At 42.4% G+C, this 26,223-nt stretch overlaps 2 protein-coding genes across 8 annotated transcripts; both read right to left on the bottom strand.

The window, feature by feature from the left end:
* Positions 1-1,679: 1,679 nt before the first annotated feature.
* Positions 1,680-11,971, bottom strand: LOC308110857 (cytoplasmic polyadenylation element-binding protein 4-like). 7 transcript variants are annotated; one of them, XM_080465470.1, is made up of 12 exons: positions 11,846-11,971; positions 9,779-10,898; positions 9,601-9,699; positions 8,677-8,767; positions 7,347-7,397; positions 6,650-6,673; positions 6,054-6,230; positions 5,262-5,351; positions 5,032-5,150; positions 4,107-4,221; positions 3,360-3,541; positions 1,680-3,187 (listed from the first exon to the last, which is right to left on the bottom strand). In XM_080465470.1, the coding sequence occupies exons 2-12, from the start codon at positions 10,841-10,843 to the stop codon at positions 2,960-2,962; spliced, it is 2,241 nt and encodes a 746-aa protein (XP_080321596.1). In that variant the 5' UTR covers positions 10,844-10,898; positions 11,846-11,971; the 3' UTR covers positions 1,680-2,959. The 7 variants fall into 7 exon arrangements, with proteins under 7 accessions (XP_080321596.1, XP_080321595.1, XP_080321597.1 ...); XM_080465469.1 differs by lacking the exon at positions 11,846-11,971 and adding an exon at positions 11,368-11,704 and having other exon boundaries at positions 8,677-8,770; XM_080465471.1 differs by lacking the exon at positions 11,846-11,971 and adding an exon at positions 11,368-11,704.
* A 7,601-nt stretch (positions 11,972-19,572) lies between these two features.
* On the bottom strand, positions 19,573-23,829 carry stc2a (stanniocalcin 2a). The gene is made up of 4 exons (XM_080466314.1): positions 23,535-23,829; positions 21,018-21,160; positions 20,204-20,415; positions 19,573-20,065 (listed from the first exon to the last, which is right to left on the bottom strand). The coding sequence occupies exons 1-4, from the start codon at positions 23,671-23,673 to the stop codon at positions 19,702-19,704; spliced, it is 858 nt and encodes a 285-aa protein (XP_080322440.1). The 5' UTR covers positions 23,674-23,829; the 3' UTR covers positions 19,573-19,701.
* Positions 23,830-26,223: the final 2,394 nt, after the last annotated feature.

The following is a 26,223-nucleotide window of genomic DNA, read 5'->3' as shown; positions in this document are numbered from 1 at the left end:
CCAGATGTGCTAAAAAGTGCAGACGCGCGCACACACACACACACACACACACACGAGGTGTACAGTTCTCAATATTACAAAACCATGAGTAAGCAAATCAGTCCACATACATTAAAAACCAAAAGAGAAGAAGCAGAAATGACGGTGAAACCAAATGAAGCATATATTCTTTCTCACAGCTGTTTTATTCGTTCAACATCTCACATTACAAATACTTCAAATGTATGCATACAGTTACAAACAGTTGGCAGCAAATGAATATATGACATTAGATCTTTGTTTTACTTCAATACTACAAACCAACTATAAAAACTGACGTCTGTATTGTCGCGTAAATCAATCAGGAGGAAAATATAAAAATTGGAACTTACATATAAAGGTGAAATGACTTAATAAAAATCAAAAATGATATCAGGTAAAAAAAAAAAAAAAAAAAAAAGTTAATAAATATAACCTTCCCAGCATTCAATTAAAAACTATTGAAATTTTGCAATCAAGTAATACTAAGAGACATAATCAATATTCTTTTCATGTGAAAATGTGGAGCACAATACAGCAATTAGAAAAACTAGACACGTCAACGAGTTTAACACATCACCCCAAAAAATATAACAGAAATCTGATCAAAATGATAGTTGTACATTTCAATTGAAAATATAGCAAATGCTAAATACATTATCGACCTAGTATATACAATGTTTTCAATCACAGTAGCATGGTAGTAGCAAAATAAGTAAATAAGCACAAAACTAATGTTTAAAAATAAATTCAGGTATAAATTATTTTCTTTTGCAGACATCAGCCTGAACAAGAGGAAACACAAAATATATATTCAATGACTGCATGATTTATATGGATTGAATGACTTACACTGCGGAGAACTGTTTCTGGAAAGAATAAGTATTGCACATAATGGCTCAAAGTTAACTTGCAACATTAAATCACATTCAGGTTATGTCCCAAAGCATGCCACATCACAAAGGGGGGTCAAGTGATCAAGTCTCCTCACGTATGTCCTACTGAGTGTCCTCTACATTACAAAAACGCATCCAAAGTGTTGTCACTGTGTAGATTGCATAAACATCATGTCTGTGTAAGGAAGGCAGACTCCATCATGTAAAGAGAGGCTACAAGAGAGGCAATCTCAAAGAGATACAAAAGAGAGAGAAAAAAAAAAGAGAGAGAGAGAGAGGGAGTTGGAAAGGAAAAAGGAGATCTAGTGCATTACATTAGGTCCTGCATTAACACTAGCCATGTTATCGCTTACGCATGCCAAGAATAAGTAGAACTTACAGGCAGTCCCAGAAAGAGGATCTAAATATTCAAACAGCTGATATCCACTCCAGTGAGAGAAGGGAAGAGTTCACATTGACCAAAGCCCAAACATTTACCCTAAATGGTGATCTTTATCTACTACACCTAGGAGCAAAATATCAGATTATATTTTCAAGACTATCAAAATCAGTTTAGAAAGATCTTGCCATGCCTTAGGATCCTGTAATTATGTTTATCGGGAGAGAGGAGAATCCATATATGACCGGCTAATGATAGCCTTTTTTCCTCATTATTTTTTTTAATCTACAGTCACACCAATGCACCAGACAATTTTCAAATTTACCAGCACTTAAATATATAAAAGCTAATTGAAAATTATATTAATATCATTCTTTTTTTTTTTTAAATTAAGTTTACCATAAATGCAGATCTCTTAGTAACAAAGGTACAAAATTATTTTTCACCAAGTGAAAAAAATGAGGTATTGCAAAAGGAGTTCTCCCATCTGTGAAAAATGTGCCTAAAATGACTATTGAAAAAAATATTTAGAAAAGTAGTGCATAATAAATGTATATATGTTCATGACAAAATAATCAGCTATAAAACACTGTACAAAAATCAGCAGGCCATGTATAAAATAATATCTTTATCTCTGTGACAGCAAATTCTAGCTACTACCATATCCAACCACAACACTTGTGATAGAAGCTCCAGTCATGGTAGAGCGTGCAGTGGTACACCATGAGGACAGCTCAGGGAGACTGGACTGTGCATTCCCATTAGTTTGTACTACATTAGCATGTTAGCTTCCAGTGCTAATATCCCTGACAATATAAAGTGAGTAAATACTACTGCCAATACCTGAGCCCTGAGGGCTGTGTCTTAAACAGCTGAAACCTACAAACCCAAAGTCCAGCCTTTCCTCCGCCGCACGACAAGAAAACACAACATTATCCTGAAGACCCTCAGATTATCGTCTGTTTTTGATGATGCGTTTAGGCCAATCTTTGGTTTGCCCTTTCTGGTTACAAAGTGGGTGACTTCTAAACCGAGACCTAGAAACACATGCCGACAATCTAAAACGCGTGTGCCAATCCGAGGGGAGATTTTGTTTTTGTGACGTGGCCAGATGCTATACACTGAGCTGCTTGGAAAAAAATTCACCCATCCATCCATCTGAAACTGAGTCCCTCCTCTGTTTAACCCAACCATTTTGCACTCAACCTTTGGTAAATGGTACAGTTGTTCTCTAATCCTGCAAGCAAAAAGTAAGAAAATGCACCCTTTTGAAACTCAACATCCATAGTTAGTATATTGATTTAGTTATGATGAACCTCACTTAAACTTTAGGTTACTCTCCACAACAAATGTAAGCAGCTTCGCTGGCTAACATGGAAAGAAAATACAGTCAAGTCAAAAAACATCTAAACCCAAATCTAATGCGTCCATATGCTCATGCACACTTAAAGTCAAAACATAAATGGGATTTCACTCTTTTTTTTTTTTTAGCATTTGCTTCTTTTAGAAGGTCCAATTAAAAAAAATAAATTATTTTTTTTCTCAAACTTAAAAGAAAAGTGCATTTATTTTTCATATCGTAGCCCATACCCCTTCCCTTACTACCCCTTTCTCTCAGTCCCTCCCCGAATCCGGCGCCACCTCCGGCCCCCTTCGCCCTCTTGCCTCAGTTCCAGCGGAAGGAGATGTGTCGCGGTCGATCCCCTCCCTCCTTCACCAGCGGCTTGTGGAACTCGCGGCCCGCCCGGGAGTGGATGGCTGCCCAGCAGTACTCACAGTAGTACTGCAGACAGGTCACGTTCGCGCAGAAGAAAGGAGCAAACTTCCCACCGCAGCGAGTCCCCTGGCACTCATCACACAGCTGGTCGTCCAGTACATATGGCTTCACTTCCACCTGAGAGGGGAGATTAAATGGATGATGGGGAAACTGACAAAATGGCGGCTGTGGGAGCATCTCAATGTGTGCAATAGCGGCATGTTGGACAGGCTTTAATTCATATTTTATGAGAAGCCACTCTTTATTTTTAGGATCAAAATACAGAGCTGTCGGCGTCGGATCAACTCACCCGTTTATCAATCTCCCCGTGCTGCAGTTGAACAAATCGGGCACTGATGGCTGCAATGTAGCTTTGCTGATTGGAGAAGGCCACTCGCCCCGCCCCCTTCGGATACTTTAGTTCAGGGTCCGTGTCGATCCCGGCATAACACACTCCCCCGTACAGACGATCCATAATCATGGCAAGTTCAACTGGAATAGTAGACAATTAAAGGGGTCATATTATGCATAATGCACTTTCTAATGGCTTTCCAATAGTAATATGCGTCCCGATACCTGGGAATGACGCTCCAGAACTGAAGAAAGTCTGTCATCTCTCTCCCTGGCTCGTTTAAATTTTTAAAAAGTGTGTTGCTCCAACGGGCCAATCAGAAATAAAACCCTATATAGTGTCACCGGGGGTTTAGCCAATCCCAATCAAGGCAGGCCCTCCCTTTGACTCCTCCCACAATTAAGCAGCTCTGCTCTGGCACAAGAGGAAGTACTTCCTCCTCTTCCCAAGATGGGCATGTGTGGGCAGAGCCAGTCCAGCTCACACAGACACAGCAGATTCTGAATGCAGCTCATATGATCCAATATTCAAATGGGTGAAAATCGAGGAAAAGTTGGATTTGGGGCAATAAACTTTGCAACACTTTTTGGACCAACAAGACCCATGTGAAAGTGTTGAAAAGCTGGATAACATGAGCCCTTCAAAGTCTATTGTCGTGATGGCGCCTGAATCACACTAACGCAATGAGTCACTTCACGCACGTACCTGCACGAAGGGGGCGAGGGACACCTCCCACAAAGATGGTCTTCCTCGGGTCCAACGGCTGGGAGCCGTCCATCACAAAGTCACTGTCATTCAGGTTCCAGGGACGAATCTGCACCTATGAACCCCAACAACAAAGAGTCTGAGTCACACTCGCAGTACTAAAAGAGAAAGAAATACAGTCATATGCGGAAAAATGAAGTGTGGACATGATTTAAGCGTTTTAGCTCTGTACGCCACTACAATGGATTTGAAATGAAATGATCAGGATGCTTTTCAAATACAGTTTTAAATTGCAAATATTACCGACTTGAGCATTTCTTTTTCGGAGGACTTTTTACATCTACTCCCTACACTCTGTTCTTTGTCCCCCTTACCTTGTGAACACTGACTTCTTATTTATTTTATCCTCTGTGAGAGTGATTCAGAGTTACAGTGAAAGAAAGAAAGCAGCCAATGTCACAGTTATCCAGACTGAAGCTGCAGAATGGAGCAATTCACGCCAACATTTTATTGTTTATTTAAAATTAACCATTATAAGTTAATAATTCCCCCCCAAAAAAAAGATTTTTGGAGACAGCTAATATGAATTTAAGCCCATTTATTGAATTCATTTAACTTGATGTTGTGAAGATTAATGTAATTTTGGTCCGTTTCATCCTTTCGGAGACATTTATATTATAAATCACACTTAGTTGTGTTTAAGACGGACTCGGAAGTCACCAACATAAAAAGGCAGGTTTTGAAATTATCCACAATATAATAACGATGAACACCTTGTTTATTTGAACTGCTGCTATCAAAAGATCCAAGTGTGATTGTGGCTTCTCCACTCAGGGTGATGTTTACATGAATGAGCTTTTGTCTGGAGAGTCGACGGGCCATAGTTGAGCTATTTTCAATGTTTCGGCTCAAACGGGACACTCACTGGTTTGTCTTTAATGGTGGGGCTGGACACACACAGGTAAAGCTTGCCATCCTCCTGAATGCAGGCATCAATCAGAGCCTGAACAGAGCTCTCATCTTGAAACAGCAGGAATGCATATCCTGGACATGTTGGACATTCATAACAATGAGGAAACTGAACAACAGGAAAAACAGAGCGAGATCCATCGCGACATGTTGGCAGAGATACGCGGTTAAACTGGTTCGTCTCACCTTTTGGTGGAAAATAGGACTTGCTCTCTGCCTTGTGGGGCCAGTCAACAAACAAATGGCCAAAGCGACGGAAACTGGCAGTGATTTCATCTGAAAGAGAGAACCGGTGAAGAAGTCAGTCCTGGTTTAGTGCGACACTGTGAAAGCCAAAGGACATTGACTATGCATAAAAAGTAAGCAAACTTCTGTTTGGTGGACTATTTCTTTGTTGTAAAAAGCCTTTCAAATTGTGCCACCTTTGTGAGGAGCAAGCATTTGTGGGATGAACAGAGGAATCGAGTATGCGGGTCGTGCCAATGAAAGATTTTCTAAAACTTCCAGAACCTCCGCGATAAGTGTGTGACCACCATGAGGAAGTGGCACCGGACTGTTGTGGGTATGTACTGTATTCATTATCCACGTACTGGGAATTAGTTCATTTGATTCTGAATTTAATTATCCAATTCACCAAAACAACAAGAAAAAAAAAAAAAGGCTGTTTGGCTATTATTTGGTAAACATTTGAGGAGGACAAAACCTCCCAAACTTACCTCCGTTGCATGTTCGTTACAAACGCGGCACCATTTGCACAATTGAAATGGGATAAAAATCAGCTTCTGGTGGTTTAACATTTTGTTACAACAAAGAAAGAAAATCTCTCAAACTTTTTGTAGTAGTTTAGTGCAGACAGTTGATGCAAGAGGAGACGAAAATAAGTCACTCAACGGTCACAAATACATGAAATAATCATGAATATATGTATTTATAAAGTTGTGGGTTAGTGACGTATTCTTTGCAACGTATAGTTTTTACCTTCGTCTATGTCTGGGGGCAGCCCTCCAACAAACACCTTACGAGAGTATCGCTCCACACGTTCACCGTTGAGGTGTGGGAAACAGTGGGCTGACCCAAGGCCAGCGAGCCCCTGGTCACCTGACTCGTCTTCTCCGAAAGATCGCTCGTCCTCCATGGGGAAAAGAGACGAATGGCCTGGAGAGGAAAAGAATTAAGATGACAAAGATTAGCTCCCTCTGCTTTGAGGTTGAAAACAATCTTTGCCGTTTTATAAGCGAGTGGAAAGGCTGATTAAAAGCAAACAAATTAAACACCATGTTCGGGATTACAAAAGGCAGCTGTGACTGATGAAGGGTATTATCACTACCAGATCTTGACAGGCAACCTGTAAACATTTCTGATCCGTATTGTGTGTGTGTGTGTGTGTGTGTGTGTGTGTGTGTGTGTGTGTGTGTGTGTGTGTGTGTTCTCAAGCCCTCGCAACATTCAAGCCAGAATAATCAGTGATGCTGATGGAATCAAGCTGACAAACGGAGGCACAACGAGATGATCACATCGGGAGCCATTGATGCTTTCTAAGTCACAAGGAAATCAAGACATTTAACAAGGTTTACCTCGTCTTCTCCCATAACTTCTCGCTGCATGTGAAACGACACAAAAACAGCTTCTTTTAAAATAAAATAAAGGACATACGACCAAGACATGGAGAACCCTGCCTGGGCTGCTGGTTAATTTCCTGTTTCACCAGCTAAATGGCTGCAAACGTTTCAAAAGTAACGTCCCCCCCTGAAAAGGTCACAGAACAAAACGCTCGAGAATTAAAATGTCAAACACAGTATTATATGCAGGAGCAGAGTTTTCAAAAGGAAGAATAAAGGTGATTTTAAAATACAGCAACTTTGACAGGATCTTTTTAATGTCAGTCCTTTAAAAAAAAAAAAAAAAAAAAAAAAAACCTGCTGAACAACATTATTAGTTTCCTTTGTGATGAAGCTGCCGTTATAGTCATTTACCACAGGTGACCTGTACGGCAGCTATGTAACCAGTGATGAGAGTGCTCTAAAGTCATTTCACGAGCTTTACTATTTGTTTTATGACTCAGTGTGGCTTTGTGCTGAATAAACATTTCTGTTTTGTTTTCTTCCGTCACGAGCCCAGCAGAAATACTTCCGCGAAACAGGTTGAAAGCTCCGACTCAACCCAGATTGCCATTTTAAGAGAATGCATTTTATCTGCACGTGGGAAGGCATTAATTCCCAGGCCTGACCTCAGCTACAGTGCTGCATACTTGCATGCAGATCATTTACATACCATTCATAGGTAGAGGCCCGTCTCCACCCTGGTGAGAGAAACTGTAGCGTCCTAAAAGACAAGAGCAGGAGAGTCCTCAGGCCGCAGTGCAGTGGAAGGATTCACACCAATAGATTACTTTTCTTTACAGGATTACTTTCTCTCATGTCTAAAAATCGATCCGACAGCTTTGGCATGAAGAAATGAATTTACCACATGCGTTCTCTGGAGAATAAAGGCAACACAACTCAGGATGAAGTGATTGATAGATGAGGAGATCTCTTGGTTTCATTTACTACATGGGACATTTGTGAAATGAGTCCAAAATGCATCGTATCGGTTATAAACCGATTGCTTATAACCTCTTCGCAAGATTAGTTCCTTTTAAATAAGAGGTCATGAAAACGCCCTCATGACAAATGACAGGATGACAAGAGAAGGTGTTTGCATCGAGTGGCACAGGTTCGCCTCCTCAGAGCCGACGGTACAGTAAAATGGCTCTGTAACAAATTCAAGCTGTGATGTTTTGTTAACGAGACCATTCCTGCCAAAATCAAACAGAGAATCATCATGGAAAAAAGAAAAGAAAAAAAAAAAAGCCGAAATGTACTCTTAGGCTGAACTGTGACTTATTCGAACATGTCGCATTCATGATCTGACTGTAACATGAGTAAGTATTTGGTACAAATATTAAAATTTTGATATGTTAGAAGAAAAAAAATATATATATACATTAAAGCACTTTGCTCAATCCACTCCTATATAGTATTAATTTTTCAAACCACTTTACAGTAAGAGTTTAAAATACATTAAGGAGAATTGCTCATCTGTTCAAAAGCCAGAAAGGTTTTAGAGTATCACACAACATTTAAATCATGTATAAGTAACTGATGCCATGGAGTAAACAAAGATCGCAGGCAAAACACTGCTGCAGAGTGTGTGACTGTCTCGGTGTGGGACTGCAGACCCGTCAGCCAGGAGAGACTCCGAGCCCTTGTAACTCGATATTTGATAAAGTGGTGATGGATGGGTGGATGGATGGATGGATGGATGGAGTCCATTTGGTGTCATAATCAAACTCAACATAAATATACCTCAATAATTCCCACCAGCACAAACACCCAAACTCCGTATTTTCTATTTTAAACAGAATTACTTTCAAAGTACATTTAAAGATTAAAAATGTAAATGCATTTTAAACTTGGGTCCTGGAGCCACATAATCTCCACCATTACGAAACGGTCCTTAATTTCTGCACGTTGCCATTTGCGCGCAGCAAAAAGAATTTACCTACAACGCCGGCAGTGAGGCAAACCATCCCTACCTCACCATCGTTAGTGTGGGAACCAACCTTTTAAGGAATCCTGCTCAGCCCTCATAATGTCAATCAGAGAGTTCTCCAGAGAGTGCATGCTGAAACCATCAAAGGACCGTGTTCGCTCCTGCTGAAAGAGAGGAAGACAACAATTAGCCTCCTCACTTCCCACATCACCATTTCAAGCGGCAACAGCAAAGGGACCGCTGACATAGTTTGCCATTATGCTAATAAACTAATAATAAAAAGCGGCAGACACCATATCTGTAGAAACCCTCAGCTGTGAAACACAGAACGGAGCTTAGATGGTGCTGGGGAAAGGAAATGCCGGCGTATCTGTGAAGAACATCTTTCAACGGCACGTAACACAATCAGACAGGGAATTGCACTCAATAAATAATAACAACAACAATAAATAAACTACATTCAAATCAATGCAAATTGAAACCACGCATATTGCAATTAAAAAGAAACACTAACAACTATGAAAAAAGGGAGAACATATATGAGAAAACTACGACGCATGTGACGTCTCGATCGAAGATGCATCACTGTGTATATAAAAGGCTCGAGAGCATGAGAGGCTGCAGAGGAGCACAAGACTTCTAAAATCAGGACAAGAGGAAAACCATGTGATCAGACCGGTTGATAAGACAGCTCTCCTTTAACTAAATGTTCTAGATAAGGCCTGGGATGGAAACACGAACAGTACGTTTCAATTCAGTCGTTCAGTTGGCTTCGCTGTCACGTATCCCTTTTCTGCTCAATAGCTCATTTGTTGCATTTGACACAGCTAAGAACGCTTAACAAGATTAACATGATCTGCCTGCAGGAAAGACTTTTTTTTTTTTTTTTTTTTTTTTAAGACATTTAAAAAAAAAAAAAACTACTGGACCACAGTCTAAGGATTTTGATATTTTCATTTACTCGCTTTCCGACTCTATATGATAAATAGCCAACCTGAAAAGGATAAACGCTGTCATTGCGACTCATGCTGTCCTCCACCCAGCCTTTGTGATTGATGCCAGAGTTATTCCGGGGAAACTTCTGCGAGGAGACCTAGAGAACAGAATTGTACATTTTAATCAATGAATGTGAAGATCTGCAACGACTAAATGCTGATTATGACTTAACCTACCTGGTTGTTAGCAAAGGACTTCTTGAGTGGGGAAATGGAGTTGATGCCCGTCATCCCTCCACCTACACCCCTCCGGTACTCTCGAACACCTTGTGTGCCTCCCCATCCACCGTACCCACCTGGGCTCCAGGACGTCGATGTGGGAGTGGAGGGGCTCTGGTAGCTTCCCCATGGGGATGGGGGTTTGCTCTGGGTAGGAGCAAGGTGGGGCAGCTGGGTGAAGGGTCCGGTGCGATGGGGGTGAGGTGGGAAGGAGGGCTGGGGTGGATGGGGGCTCGCCGGGGAACGCCGATGCTGCTGAGGAACCCCCTGACTGTGTGGGTGGTAGTGCTGGGGGTGAGGCGCAGGAGGGTGGTGCTGGGAGACTGGGCCGATCTGCGGGGAGAAACTGCCTCCTGCTCCAAAGCCGGGGCCAGCATGGTGGGAGAAGTTCTGGAACAACAGGGGAGGTCCGTTGGCGTTGGAGCCGGCAGGACCGAAGAACCCGCTGACATCTTCCCCGACCACTGGAGACTGGGTGGATGGAACTGCAGGGGACCAGTTGTTGAAGCTCGTCAGTGAGGATGAGGAGGAGGTGGATTGTGCACAGCTTGTACCCATTCCCAAGCTGTCCTGGTAGTCAAAACCGCTTAGCACGGGGGACTCCATTCTTAACTTCTCCTTCCCACCACTGTTCTCCAAGGAACCCTTCTCCAATGAGCCATCTTCAGGGAGCACTCCCTCGAGATCTCCCAAGCCTCCTCCGGTCTCCTGCTGGCCTGGAGACAGAGCCTGGGGCTGGCTCTGGACCTGAGCCTTCTCCTGCATGTCCTGGATGTCCAAGGCCTTGGACTTGTCTGACTCCAGAATCTCATCTTGCATGTTACTGTGCTGGGCTACGGCAGGGAACAGCCAAGCACTGCCCCCATTGGTGGAGCAGGTGTTATTTACGAAGGAAGGGGGGCTGGGGGGGTTGGAGGGGTGGTGAGGGTGCTGGGGTTGAAGGTGAGGAGGGATCCTTACAGGGAAAGCAGATTTGTTACCACTGCCGTTCTTCACCAGAACTCCAAACCCGTAGTCCCCCATTTAGGACAAGCAGTAAATCTTCAATTCACTCTTGGCTTTCACCGTCTTGTTTGTCCTAAAACGGGGGGGGGGGGGGTAGAGAAGGGGGTTTAAAAAAAAAAAAAAAAAAAAGACACGACACTGTTACACCTCAAGCTGATAATAAATAAATAAAAACAGAAGACTGGCAGAACGCAGCGGCTGAGCCTGGGCTGCACCCTGCCCGGTCTTGTGATGCAATCAATGAGATTAAATCATTGACTCGGCTCCGGGAGGCCTGGATGAAATATAACACTCCAGCAGGACAGGCAGACCGAGGAAAACACCCAGCCGCACCGGATCAGGCCCCGGAGCTGCTGCTGCTGGAGCTGACGTCTCCAAAAAGGTCGTTACGCAGCTAGCACAGCGAGCTAACAGCTGCTCCGCCACCTTCCCATGTGCCCTTATTAATCACGCAGATCCGAACTGGCTATTTTAAAAGTGCGTTACGGCACAAACGTGACGGCTCGGCCGCCGTGTCGGAACCGTGGCGTGTGTACACCTACCCGATCAATGTTCCCCCTTTTTTTTCTTTTTCTTTTTTCCTCTCTCAAGCAATGACCTCCTCGTACGCAACCATTTAAATAGAGGAAAATGTTGATGACGTCTCCTGTCTGTTCTGGATCTGGGGTAGTTCCCTTCAGCCGCTCGGCTAGCGGCTAAACGGAGGCGATAAACCGACGCAAAACGGCTACAAGGTTCACCACAAACGCCGCCGATGTACCCGGCGATCGCGCAAACGACAGATTTGTCCCCGCGGACATGACAAGTTGGACACCGTGCGAGGGCTCTTTAAGCGACCTCGTCTGTTTCGTGTCCTGTGTGTTCAATGTCACGCAGCCTACCGATCCTTGTCATCATTTTTTTTTTTTTTTTTTTTTTTTTTTTTCACATCTCGAAATAACGCGACACCATCTCGACGAATACTGCGCCAACGCACACACGAGCGCGTTTCCTCTCGGTGATGTGTGGGAGCATAGCTACCTTCAGTTCGGCGTCATGACCTTATCGTTTAGACGTTGCCATATTTTAGCGTTATTCCTTTTTTCTGCATTTCCTAAGCAAGCCGGTGTAAATGGTCTCCTCTCTCTTCTACATGACAGCTGGGCCAGTCGGGACACACTTCCGTCTACAAGCTCCGCCCCCGGCGCCGGCCGCCAGCCAATAGGAGTTAGGATTTCCCTCCGGAGCCCTGCCCACTTTAGCTAAAATCTCACCTCTGATTGGACGCTTGTGGGAAGGATCCGCCCACAGCGCCGCTTTTCAATGAATGGCAGATACGCTCAAGACGTTCTCCTCCCAAATAAGGATGTCTTCAAATCAATGGGAGGAGTTGCTGCAGGGAAAACATTAACAATCCAAGCCAAAAAAAAAAACAACCCATACATATTTCAAAAAGAATACTTTTAGTGAATGGAATGTAAAACTTAACAAGGTCGAGTTGAATGTTTCCAGTCATCAATCCTAGAACTGAGATGGATTCATTTGGCTAAGCAAATGTTTCCAGCCTCACAAACCAAAGCACCACACATATTTTACATGTCACACAAACATCCTCTCAAAGCTTATATAGTCACAACGATGTCAACATAGTAATAACAAATGTTTCAGATTGTGACAATTAGGAATAAGCTGATAAATCAGGCCCCAAATTACAGGCTAAACTCTTCTTTGTTGTTCAGCAATGATGGAATGAGCAACAAGAGTTTGGTTTTTTTTAACTCCCGACTCTAACACAATGTTTACGAAGACACGGAAGCAGAGTAAACACATTTGCACTTGGATGGTATGTATGATTCACCATAAAATGTAAAAAAAAGAAGTAATAACTTACCTTTGTCCTGCCTCTTCCTTCCATCTGATTGTCCTTTTTTATCATCCCCAAAATTAAAACCACCTGCTTCTGGAATGTGCCTTTTATCAATTGTACTGTAGACAGCAATGCCAGTCACAGTAATCTGTGTGCTACAGTAGCTCCCCTGTGGGATCTTACAATAAGGGCCAGCATTATCATTTTGCTGTGATATAAGCGAACCCCAGCGGTATTCTAACCAATTCACTGTTCGCTCCTAATTGGATCTACATCTCATGGAAGTACAGATAAGTAAACCTTTCAATTGTGTCATTTGTTCTGGAGATACTGGCCCTTCTGGTTGAGTCATGACAGTTATCAATGCAAACTTATCCCTCTGATGTTAATAATGTTTCTGTCTAGGCTAATAAAAGTGAGTCTCTGCAATTTCTACAGACAAAGAATTTAGTTCAGCACCCAATGTTGGGGAATAAATTAATTTATTAATTCTGAGTCCCAACATCTGAGTCAAGATGAAAACATTTGCTTCATTTTCAGATAATGTAACTTGATTTTATTGGACTTTCCACACCTTCCTAAGTACTCTCTCGTTCTGAAAATAGTCTGTGGTTGGATAAAAATGTCCACAACGACTATGACAACATATTTAGTTTAGTTTATATGTACCATGGATGGATTAGGGTTCATATAGGAACATTTATGTCTGGACAAACACATTTACAGTACATTACTGAATATTTGAAATATATCCAATGAAAAGGCAATGAAAAGATGGTGGAGATCACATGATCCAAATAGATAGAGTGATAGAGAGATTGATAGATAGAGAGAGAGAGAGAGAGAGAAAGGGAGAGAGTGAGAGAGAGATCATACTTCCTAATCTGGGTCAAATTCAAAAATGTAAAATGTTTTCCATAATAGCGGAGCGCTAGTACACAGATGCAGTGGCAGTCTTTTGTTGGACTACAATAGCCTGAATCCACAGCAAAGCAACAGCAATCTCATTAAAATAAGCTGCTGCTATTTTCAGGATGTAATCGAGCTTGAAAGCGTGCTTAAATTCCCTTTGCTCAGATCGGAGCTGTGCTCTGATCATAAAAATCCTGTCCTATCATCACTTAGAACAACACAAACACCTTCACACAGTGATGCTGTCTCCATCATCTGTCTTCTTCCGGAGAACTCTACATAGGCTATTGCTTGATGAACTCAGTGGTCATTCAGGAGAGGAGAGATTATTCTGTTTGACAGCATTCCCCTTCTGACCAGAAATACCTGCTCTAGCATATTTGCTGCCTAGCAGCCATGTCGTCTGTGAAAGTAATAGCAAACGTTGCTTTAAGAAAGAAACACTCCCAAGGTAAACTCAGGTAGACTGTGGTGTGGCTCTACTGTAGGCGAGAGATAATTATCGTCACAGACAACAGAGTAATTGAATGAAAAGCTACTACTTTTACAAATTCACTCAGTAAAATGCAAATAAAAACACCCTTGGTTATCCCACCCATCTTTAGAGTATTATTCATTGTTTTCTCCTTGAGTCTGTCTTATTAACCCTGTGCTTCAGGCTCCCAAGGTAGACCCACCCTTCCTGTGTATCCTGTAGAAGCAGCACACATCCCCCCCACACCACTCCCACGTGCTGCAGGGCCTGTTGGGGTGGTTTAACAACACAGCGGTGCATCTATAGCTTCTGGATTCTTGTTAAAAGTAACAGGCAGCCAGACCAGGTGTTACTGGTTTAGTAGTCTTTGCCAGTATCTAGAGTGTGTTTGAATGTGCCTTCAAATCTCTGCGCCGCTCTCATTTAAGCTGTTTGATGCTGACAGGAACTCAAGCAACGTGAGTTGTGTCAGCATTTTTTTTTTTTCCTCTCTGAGACAAACGCATTGTATTCCCCAGTGAGAGAATTCTGTACGGCAGGGGTTGCTCTCATCTTATGTCGATAAGAAGGTAGACATGATTATCGAATACACCGCATGCTCAAAAATATGACACCCTTTTCATGGTTAATGCGGGACGGCTGTAGTTTGGACTCCCAACAGGAGATCGATTGGGGTGCATGCATTCACCCCAAATGGTTCTTAAATGATTCATCCATGAAGCTTAGGCAGCCGGTCATTAATTCATTAGTTCACACTGGAACACAGGGCGGAGAAGCACAAAGCGCCCCGGGGCCAACTAGCTCAGGTTTCTCTGCTCACAGGCACCGTTGCTCTCACGGATGGGATACCCATCACCTCCATATTGATAGAGCTTGGTTGCTATACCAACCGTGAAAGATGGGACATTTCTGGTCCACCCAGTATCCCATTGTTTGTCTAGGTCTCTAGGAGGTCATCCATCGCTTTCTCACAGTGTTGCTTGTATAAAAAGCAAAGTGTGACACAGCATAATTTGCAGGGATGCAGATATCTTATTATACCACACGGTGGCCTTGCTTATCAACTCAGAGTATATCAGCACACTGGAAACAAGTCTGTTGTATGTGTCAAAATTAACATTGATCATTAAGTTTTTTTGTAGTTTATAAAACATTGGCATTTAGACTATAGAGGAAAGAGCATTCTGCAGGAGGATTTAACTTGCATAAACGTGTCTCCCAGCCATCATGTGGTATATTGTTTTGTAAATTTGGGCTCATTACTTATTTCAATTGCTTATCTAGATGCTAAACCAAACATTCAAATGAAACACAAACACATATAAACACAAGAAATGAATTTGAGATAATGAATCCAATTTCAATAGGAAGCAGGGTGTATTCATTCAAAATGAATTAATAATATAAGCAATAGATTTAAGATGAAATCTAATTTTGTGTCTGTTTCTGCACAGCTTCAAATGTCATGACTTAAAACAAAGTAGAACACATTCTTGGAGGGAAAACGCCAACAAGAATCAGGTTGAATATCACTGTTTCATCACCTTTTTTTATGTTTTGGGATGGTTGATTTATGTGGTGAAGCGGGGCTGCACAGTGCTGTCATGGTTAGAACTTGGGGGCCTTTCTGTGTGGAGTTAGCATATATAGTTTAGGTTTCTTCCCCCCATATATATATATATATATATATATATATATATATATATATATATATATATATATATATATAGGGGGAAGAAACCTAAACTCAGACAAGTTGGAGGGTAAAATCAGGAACTGCTTAAAACAAAACACAACAAGAAAAACCTTGGGCTATTTCTTTCTCAACTACAAAAGATATAACACAGATGTAGACTACATGCACACTCTTTATTGAGCCAACTTCACTTTGTGTCACTGCTGTAGTGCCACGGGCTGCTTTGTGCAAACTAAAGAGAAAAGAGGAAATCAGAGTTCAGAGGCGGCACGATGCTAGAGTTATCTGCATGTAAGTGCTTCAGTGCAGTTTATAAGTCAGTATTTTATATAATCAGGTTTTAAAGTTCTGAGTTGATTTAGTGATCATTGTGAATTGCTATTGTTGAATATAAGCTTACGAATGAAAAATATGTTACAGCGTTTATTATCACATTTTTTTCATCTTTCTGTATTAAATGAATCTGGGATCTCGTCCCTTTTCAAAATCACTTGCTCCTGCTCTCACTATCTGTTTTGATGTGATGTCTCCATCTAGTGGTTATTCATCCTTACTGCAAATGAAGAAAGGAGTAATGACACCAAGAGTCAAACTGCAGACGTGCTGATATAGTAGCTGTATGGTATGTTATAACATGGATACAAATCCACCCCCCCACCCCACCCCACCCCACCCACCAACCAACATGGTGTGCAAATGCACCTCTTTCTACTGAACCCGAACTCAAGGGTGACTTAAAGTTCCCAAACAACAGATACAAGTCTACCTTTCAAATTAGAGGACTGTCTAAATGTTTGGTGAGGCAATGTATACTGTTGGGACAGCTCATAAAAACTGACACCCTAAACCCATCCCCTGCATTGCATACAATCCAGAGCTGCTGACGTAAATGTTTGGGCCTTTCAATAGGGGGGATATTTCCAGTCCTTGAAACTTTAAACACAGTCTGGATTTCACTATCAGAGACGAGGCGTAAGTCAAATGAGAATAGGGTGTCTTTTAACCTGTGTGTACACCTGAGACGTCTTCTCCACTAACCTGCTTGGAGCCCAGTCCATGCTTTAGCTCGGAAAGTGCCCACTCAAGATTTCATCTTGCTGGTATGGCAACAAAAACTACATTGAAAGACACCAAATGTACAAAATACAGACAAAAATACTTTAATGATAGCAAGATACATCTGACTTCAGGAGTCCAAAGATACCGATAGGGTTTTAAAGCCCAATGTCTTACAAGTGAGTTACAATCTTCTAAACAATGTCCTGTATCTTGAAACAGTGAAAGCGGAGTCTTTGTGCTTAACAGAGGGAAACATGTAACATGGTGATGGAGCACTAATAATAAAAGGAAACATGGTTAGTTTTGTTTTCCTCTGAACACATACAGAAAAGCCATTCAAGCCACTACATTATTACAAAAAGCGATATCAAACCTAATGACAGAGAGCTTAACAGATTGTCACTTTACACACATACAGTACATTCTCAATAGGATTAGCTTATATCTTGTGTCAGGATGTCACAGGACTCCCCAACCTCCACAACAGAATAAAAATAGAAAAAAAAAAAAGAAAAAGCCTGAAAGCCTCACTTAAAATAGTTTCTAAATGACTGGGAGGAGAAACTTAAACTTACTGTAAGTATAGCGGGAGAAAACGTGAAAACCATTAACTGAGCCACAAAATCTCAGCAGGTTTGTATTTAGCTTTTGCACCGAGCTCGAATCAGCATGTGGTGTAATGTGCTCACAACTGCACATCCACAACTGAAGCATGTGACTGACCTGAAATGGTCAACAGCCAGTCTGTGACCTAACGAAGGAAGAGAAGACGAGTACCGGGAAAGGTAAAGAGTGAATCATCACATTTAGGAAAGGGTGGGGGGGAAAAAAAAAAAGAAAAAAAAAAAAGACATGGAGTGCGGCTCTCCCCTGTTCGCTCCGCTCCTCTCGGCCTCCCCGTGTTGCTGGCTCTTGGCTGTGGCCCAGAGGAATTCTCTGGTGGCCTCGGTAAATATAACATTTAGAATAACAGCGCCAAAGCCCCCGTGTGTGGACTTAACCCAGTTCCTGGGTCCTCGCTGTGTTGCCCGCGGCTCAAACGGGTAGAATAACAACCCTTCATGTCTGACCTAGGTAAGGGCCCAGGGAGGAATAAGGTCTAATTTTGAGGAGCCAGAGATCTGGAGGGTTTCTGTCAAGCCTCTCTCCTGCCCGCTGGGACACCAGAGAAGGGCAGCATGGCTCAACTAAATGAAAGGGCTCGATCTGGTCCGAAGGAACACGTGGGGATGCAGGACTTGGTGCTCTCGTCGATAAGGAAAACCAGGTTGCTCTAATGAAATAGCTTCTGATTCTCTGGTAATGTGGTCTTGTTTCTCAAGCTGCAGCAGTCCAACAAACACTGACAATCATACCAAAGTGCAAAAATCTAAGACTTTTGTGGCTCAACACCATCGCAAAATATGTCAACATCAAACCTCACGACACAGTGTCACCCATTCACTTAAATCACAGAGAAGCGGTCACCGTGGACATAAACGAGTTTAGGCACCTTGATTTCATTTTTGTGTGTGTGTGTGTGTGTGTGTGTGTGTGTGTGTGTGTGTGTGTGTGTGTGTGTGTGTGTGTGTGTGTGTGTGTGTGTGTGTGTGTGTGTGTGTGTGTGTGTGTGTGTGTGTGTGTGTGTGTGTGTGTGTGGGTGTGTGTCTGTGTGTGTGTGTGTGTGACTTCTTTTACACTTGAAACAGAGCATCCAGTCTTTGTTGCTCTTCACTGGTAGCTGACAGTTTAATGGAAAAAAAACAACTCAAAGAGAATGTGTGTTAGCAAGAGCAACGTCTCCTGAAGCTATACACATAACATTAATCTGCAATGTCTCTGTGACAGTTTCTAAAGCTCTATTAACAACGAATGAGAGTGATGAGATACTTTTTTTTTTTTTTACATTAAAATACAACACGTCAGAATATATCTAATACTTATGAAATGTCCGTAAAACTGCATCAGCTATGTTAGCTTATTACTGCCTGGACAGCAGTGTATGATCACATCAAACATCAGTCTTGGCTCTCTTCTTTCTAGCTTTGTAAAAGACTTATCTGTTAACATACAAGTGTGAGATAACTGTTCATATTCATAGTATTACATCTGCACCCTCTATAGAGTGGACTTTCACTTTAAGAATGCACAAGTTTGTTGGCTTTATGGCCATCATGCACTAAAATTCATATGTGCCAGAACTGGACTTTAATCCTGTACAATTTGTATTTAATCATCAAGTATCTATAGTTATAATACATAATCCCACTCTGAAACAGCAAATGGTGTATGTTACATATCTACAGGCCAATGGGTGATGGGTGCAATACTGTCAAGAGAACAACAGACAGCACACCATATACTATGTCATCTATAGTATATCAGTATTGCATATTGTAACTATATTTATACATGTTTATATAAATATAGATAAGTATATTTCTATGTACATTTTGATATTTCAACATTGCATAAAGAATAAAATAAATAATACAAATATAATCAAATCTTACAGTAAGTATGATTTGAAAAATGCCATATTAGAGCCAAAATAGTCCTAACAGTTGAAATACTCATGCTAATAACAATTGTTATTAAATTTTCTAAAAAAGAAAAAAAAAAAAAAAAAAAAAAAAAATGTGGCCTACAGTCTGGCATAACAGTACAAGCTACACCACAATTACCCTGCAAGTTTACCATGTGGGACTGCTGGAATGACTGGAGAGGGCGGAATAAGGACAGGAAAAGGCCGGGGCTTGTTTTCTTCTCCTCAGTCTGTCAGGGAGTTTGTGTATGTTTGGAACGAGTGTATGTATGCGAGTGCTATTGTGTGGAGGTGTGCATAAGTCTACAAGTGTGGCTTTTAAATGGTATAAGGGGTCAAAGGTCAGTGGCAGTCTCCTGAGCTTTCACCTCCGGATGTCACTGGCCTTGACGTCTTCCTGCTCGGCTACCACCCCGGCCTCCGGACTGTGACGCCGGGCTCCCTGGTTGCGATTGCGCGGGTGAGCGTTGAAGCCGGGCTTCGCAGCTTTGTCCTTGTCGCCTTGCCGGGGGAGACGAGGGTGCTCCGGCTCAGGGTGGGAAGGCAGGGGATGGCGATGGTGTTCGACGGCGGAGCTCGCGGGAGAAGGAGCGAGGGAGGAGCAGAGGCTCAGGCTGTCGCACAGGGCCCCCCAGTTCTGCTCGCACTGTAGCCGGACACTCCGCGTCAGCGCCTCCTTCACTTCCTCGCCACAGCTCAAGAGAATATTCACCAGCTCCACATACGGGCTGAAGCAGGAGAGGGAGATTTGTCAAACCACAAGAATAAATGGAATACTACTGGTAAAATAAACGGAAAAACAGGTAAAGCAGAAAAAAGCGAGAAAACATATCTTTTTAAAAAGTGGTCCAGCCACAGCAACTTACCCCTTTGGGAACAGATCTTGAAAATGGATCATCTCGACCATGACGGCCACATTTTCCTTTGCAGCGGAGCACAGGTTGTGTTTGATGTAGCACTCTCTCTGCAGCTGGAATACCATCTCCTTAATGGACACACACTTTCTGCTGATGCAGCTGAACTTGTGCCGTAGACCATGTGCCATACATTTCAAAGCATCCTTGATGAAGGACTTTCCCTGTGCACACACAAGAGGCAAAAGTCCCTTGAAATCCTCCGAGTAACACATGAGCTCATGAACAAGAAGCTACTCATTACCTACATGTGATAGCTTGGGTGTTATGGAAATACCATGCACCTGTTTTAGTGGTGGACTGATTGTCTTGATGTGTTCTATGATTGTATAATTATACTCCCCTCACATAGAATTGGAGGGAATCTTATTTCAGCATTCACGTAGCACACTTCTTATGGTGAGATCTTCTGGATTAGTCTGCCAAAGATGTAAGTTCCTGGTATGTGACCCTATAGACATTTTAACACCCCAGTCAAGCCTGGTTTGGCAGAGCTTCAACCTCCAGTATGTATGAAAAGAGAGCTAACTGGGCTTCTGGCCAGCTGGCTCATGACCCTTCCTGTACACACATCAGTCCACTGATAGGCGAGTAAACTTCCCAAGAAAGAAAAATTAATTATTTGATAAGTGTGTAGAATTGCACTTTTAAAATATAAAGATTTGCCATGTTACAAAAAAATTTTTTTTTTTAAAAATGCAGTGTTGAACAAGTGAAAAGCATAAGAAATGTGCCCTCTGTTTCTGCAAACAGACTAATTTAGTACCTGAGAGTCAAATTTGCCAGCGTTGTGCAGGAACGTCATGCAGATTTCCTGTAGCCCTCGTATCTCGCAGGAGTTATTCTCAAAGCACTCAAACACACCACAGCCGACATCCCCTGCACTCACCAGGCAGTGCTGGATCTCAGCTGGAAATAGAGAACAGGTTAGGGGAGGGACCTTATCATCTGTTCACAGCAGAGACGGCACACAGTCGGTTACAGGCGGGTTGGCAATGGGGGCCATCCGACTGGAAGACTCAACTCCACTTATCAGCTCCGACTGTCGCACTCATCGCAAAAACTGACGTCTTGTATAACTACTTCCGCAGACGCAAGCGGACGTTTTTTTGTGTTCGTGACCTAGAGTCTAGGAGAGAAAAAGGAGGCAGGAGGGCGTGTAGAAGTCTAATATCCCAGGCTGAGGGGTTCCTGCGGAGGAACACTTGGTGACAGATATTACTGTGTCATTCTGCACCACAGTCCATCTGCACTGCCTAGTATTGAGATGGGATGGTGCATTGCAGATATACAGCCTTAACTACTTGTGGAGGAAAGACAAAAGCAGGCATTTCAGCCACCGAGTGTGGAACTGGACGGGCAGCAACAAGTCTGTAACCCCTGCATTTGTTGACCGACTGTGATTGAAAATGTCACATTATGGGAGCAGCATTAGGCTTATGAGGTGAAAAAAACAGCAGCAGTGCCGGGGAAAAACTTGAGTATGTGTCATATGAACACAAGGGGGGAGATTCCAAGTAATCATTGATAAGTATGATGAACATAAAAGTCTCAAGAGTAATTTTAGGGGATGGGTCTTCAAATAATATATGGTTGGGGCAATTATCTATTTTTCCAAAAAAGGAGGAGTCTGGACACCCACCCCCCCCCAACCCCACACCCACCCCACCCCTAACCCCATGATTTCCGCCTATGTGTGAACACATAATATCAGCTCCTGCTGGCCAGTAGCTTGTCCTGAAGTGGAGTTCACTTCTTGTTGTAGTCCTGATTTTAGTAGTGGCAGCAATAGCCACTGGCAAGGGGAAATAAAAAAAAAAAAAAAGATATGTGACCACAAATGGAGACCCTGTCACAAAAGCTGCTGCTTACCTTAGGTGACATCTTCAGGAGGCTTTTTTTCCCAACTTAATACGCCAAATTGCAGATTGGGCTCGGAGCCAACAGCCCATATACAGTTTCAGCCTGGCAATGAACACCCCAACTGTTGACCTAAGTAAAACATAGTTACACGCGAGATTTGTGTCGGAGCTGATAACTGATGGGTTTTTGAGAGTATTTTTATTTATTTATTTTTTTTTAGTTTTGTTTCAGTCTTAATTGCGCACCACTTGCGTAAAAAGTCTCGACCATAGAAATTAAAGGATTAAATGAGACTTATTACAAATCACACGTGTCAACAAAGAACCTCTGTTTAAGGGGGGGGGGGGGGGGGGGGGGCAGTTGTAGGGGGGAGGGGGGGGGGGGGGGGGGGGTTCTCACCGGGGTTTGTAGTCACTGAGTTGAACTTTAGTGCGCAGGAAAAGTGAGCCGCTGTCAGCAGTGCTTGTTTTGGCATCACGGGAATGTGCTTGGATCGTACGAGCTCGGCCGCAACGTGCATTGAATTACACACTGGTGTTACCAGGGTCTCTGCATCGGGGTTTGTCCCCATTTATTTATTTATTTATTTATTTATTTATTTATTTATTTATTTATTTATTTATTTATTTATTTATTTATTTATTTATTTATATATATATATATATATATATATATATATATTTATTTATTTATTCATCCGGAAGAAAAATCTGCATTTTCTAACATTCTGACACATGGAACAATTCATGCTGTCAAATTAAACTACGCCAGTCAAAGTAGTGTTAGTGCTTTGTGTTATTCCGGCAAAACGTGTTTTGTATTTTTTGGGGGTTTTTTTCCCCTTCCGAATAGATGACTGTGGGATTATCTGTATAATTTAACTCCCAACTTTCCCCCAACCACTTCTTCAATCCTCCTCGTTACTGCTCCACTAACCTGAACACAGCAGCCAACATTCAACCCTACATTCATTCCAACAGACAGCTACACTCCACATGCAAAAATCCAGCTTTAATTCCCCCCTCAGATAAGCACTGAAACAGTCACATATATCAGGGACACACACGCTCTCCACCGTGCACACACACCTAGATGTGCAGCCGTATACATTACCTATTACCTTGTGCCTTTTCTATTAATAGTTTACTAACATATTGAATTTCTGTCTGAGAGTATTTACAGAATATCGTCTTTCGGAGTTAATCGAAAAGCGCCTCTCCTGTTGAAAACGCCGGGGGGGAGGGTGCATTAAAAAGACAGAAACAGTGGATTTCACAAATCGCAACGAATGAGTCTCCTGCATGGTTTCATTTGCAGCCACAGAAACACGTGTCCCGACAAACCCCTTGTAGATTTGAGAGCAGCCGCACCAATAACCCAAAGCTCCAACATTTCTCATCAGCAGCTTTATATTTCTTACCCGTGTTCTGCAGGGAGAGGCGTCCTTTCTGGCTCGCCGGCTTCTCCGGGGGACTGTCATGAATATCAATATTATCCGATCCCACTACTTGCTCCAGCACTGACAAAATCAGCAGCGCCACGGCCAGTTTGACCAACATTGCGTCTCCGACGGTGCGCCTCTATTCCCTGCAAAGATCCGTGTGTGGAGGTTCACCTTGGATCAGTGATCGGCAGCTGCGGGCTGGTGTCTTATACGGCAGCTGTGGGACTGAATGCATGGGCTGGGAGAGATGCTGCCTATATTTCTCAGAGCCCCGGGTGTCAATTTGGATGAAGGAGTTAAGCAGGTGTTGTCGGTCGGGGCTTGACAACCAATCAGAGACGCGGAAATCCACGTCCAAGGTTTTAGGGGAGTGTCCAGTGAAAGTCCCTTTTTTTGCCATAAAACTGCCCCTGTAAAACCAATATTCATGAGTGAGTTGACTGCGACAGCTCTGGATGATCTACAAAGGTTTCTTTAACCATGACTGCAAAAACCAACATTAGAATATCCAATATAGGACTCAAGACAGTTAAGGATATTCCAGTGTTGAAAGATAACTTTGAGTTCTTACTCGTGGATGCAGTTGCAGTCATTAGAAGTAAACATAAAGTCTCTTTTCAACATAAAACTGGGGCATTCTTTCAGGATGCGTGCTATGTATGGAAGCAGTAGGAGGATCAAGACTTAACAAGCTTGCCAACAGGCTGAAGAAAACTAAAGTGTGTGGTGTCCAAGTTCTCCACACACACACACACACACACACACACACACACACACACACACACACACACACACACACACACACAGTGAGTTTGTGGGTCTACACATCCAAACCGAGTCACCATTGCACGTTTGTAATTATATTAGCTGGAGCAACCACGTTGTGGGCTCCATAAACAGCAAGGGGGGTGGGGTGGGTGGGGGGGGGGGGGGGGGGGGGGGTAACAGTACACAATAATGTGACAGTATCACTCACAGAAGACTTATTGTGTATAATGTTGCACCCTGAACTAATAGACAAAACAACAGATCATCCATTAATGTGGTATTGAGTAGAGACCATGATTCTATAACAAGTTACAAAATCACCCAATGTCCACATTAATAAATGACAATGAGGAACACTCACCACTAACGTGGGGTGATCTAAGAATAGAGGGAAGTTATTGGCATGGCTGCAGCTTTGGAGACTTGAGAGGAATCTTTAGAGCCACACTTGAGGATGACATGTGGAATAAGTGGGAGCTGACCGAGCCTGCTGCGGGAACATAAAGTCTCTGTCTTACCAATGTTTCCAATGACCTAATGGGCTTACGAATAGCAGGTAAATGCTCCTATAGGAGCAAAAAGAGCAACGTGACATGTTTTTGCATCGTACCCAGCAGGTTAGCCAGGAAATGAGGATTAGGGTACAACGTGAACAACATGCACTGAGGTCCCGAGCCTGCAGGGGGCTCACCAGTACTAATTGTTTCTTTCTTTTTCTAATTACAACATACCACTGGAACAACCTCATTGTAATGAAACCATCATGCAGCTATGCGAAGTCCACTCTCTTCATCTGATCTGCCTATCACTGAAGTGAAGGATCAAAAGAAGCCCACCTTTGACGTGCACATCTCTGCACCATCAGTCTGTATTTGGCTGTTAAAGTTGTGACCAAACTTCAGCTTTCATTGCAATGCAACAAAAGTGATTTCATGTCTGTGTGTAATGAGCTGGACGGACTATGCTCAATTAAAAACTACACCCCAACACAAATACACGAAGGCACTGCTCAGGCGAGGTTGTCACTACTTTTTTTTTTAATTTAAAAACGAATTCATGACATGACATAGAAGGCAAACCTGAAAGTACTTTGGATGAGACTTTTTACTGTTAAAATAAGTGAAATAACTGTCACACTGTGTGATAAAAGACAACCTTAAGATAGTATTGTTCTTGTTTTGCATGATTCAGTTGAATGGCTTTCTAACTGCACTGAAGAACCACGTGTTGAAAAGAACAATGTAACCGAGGAGAACATGTCCAACCTAATATTAATGTTGACAGTGGAAATGAAGAAGTAATGTGCACCCCCTCTACAAAGAGGAACCAACTTAGCCAACAAAAGCAAGATGTAAAAATAAATACACAACCCGATCTATTAAAAAGTTTAATTCCACTTAGTGTAACCATTAAAGAGAGATGTCAGTGGCAGCTTTTATTCGTATCCCTATTGTGTGTTTCCCCACAAGTTTAACTCCATGAACTAACATGGTAATGATTGTGTGTATGAAAGACAGAGAGGCATCTGATTGTAGCCATTGTATTTCATAGATCTATGATTGTGAAATCTGTTTATCATAACATTTCAGTAGTTTCATCAAATCCTTTTTGTGGGAAAATCCTGGCCCTTACTGCTGGAAAAAATGTAAAAACCTATGCCTATATTTAGACCATCAATGAAATTAGCCTGAAGCGGGAATTGGACTCTTGCTCTAACCTAACCAAAATGATGATCACTTATAGCTCTAAATATAGATAATTATTGTTCTGAGACTGCAGGATCTATCGATTTAATTGGAGTTTTCAGTCAGCGGAATGAGTTTTGGAAGAGTCGCCACTGCTGGGAAATTGGGGTATTTTGGCTTGGAGATTATGGAGCTCAGAAAACCTCAACATT

This window comes from Lipophrys pholis (assembly GCF_963383615.2).
Source record: "Lipophrys pholis genome assembly, chromosome: 6".
Taxonomy (NCBI): domain Eukaryota; kingdom Metazoa; phylum Chordata; class Actinopteri; order Blenniiformes; family Blenniidae; genus Lipophrys; species Lipophrys pholis.
The sequence above is the reverse complement of the archived record's forward strand: the minus strand, read 5'-3'. Positions and strand labels throughout refer to the sequence as shown.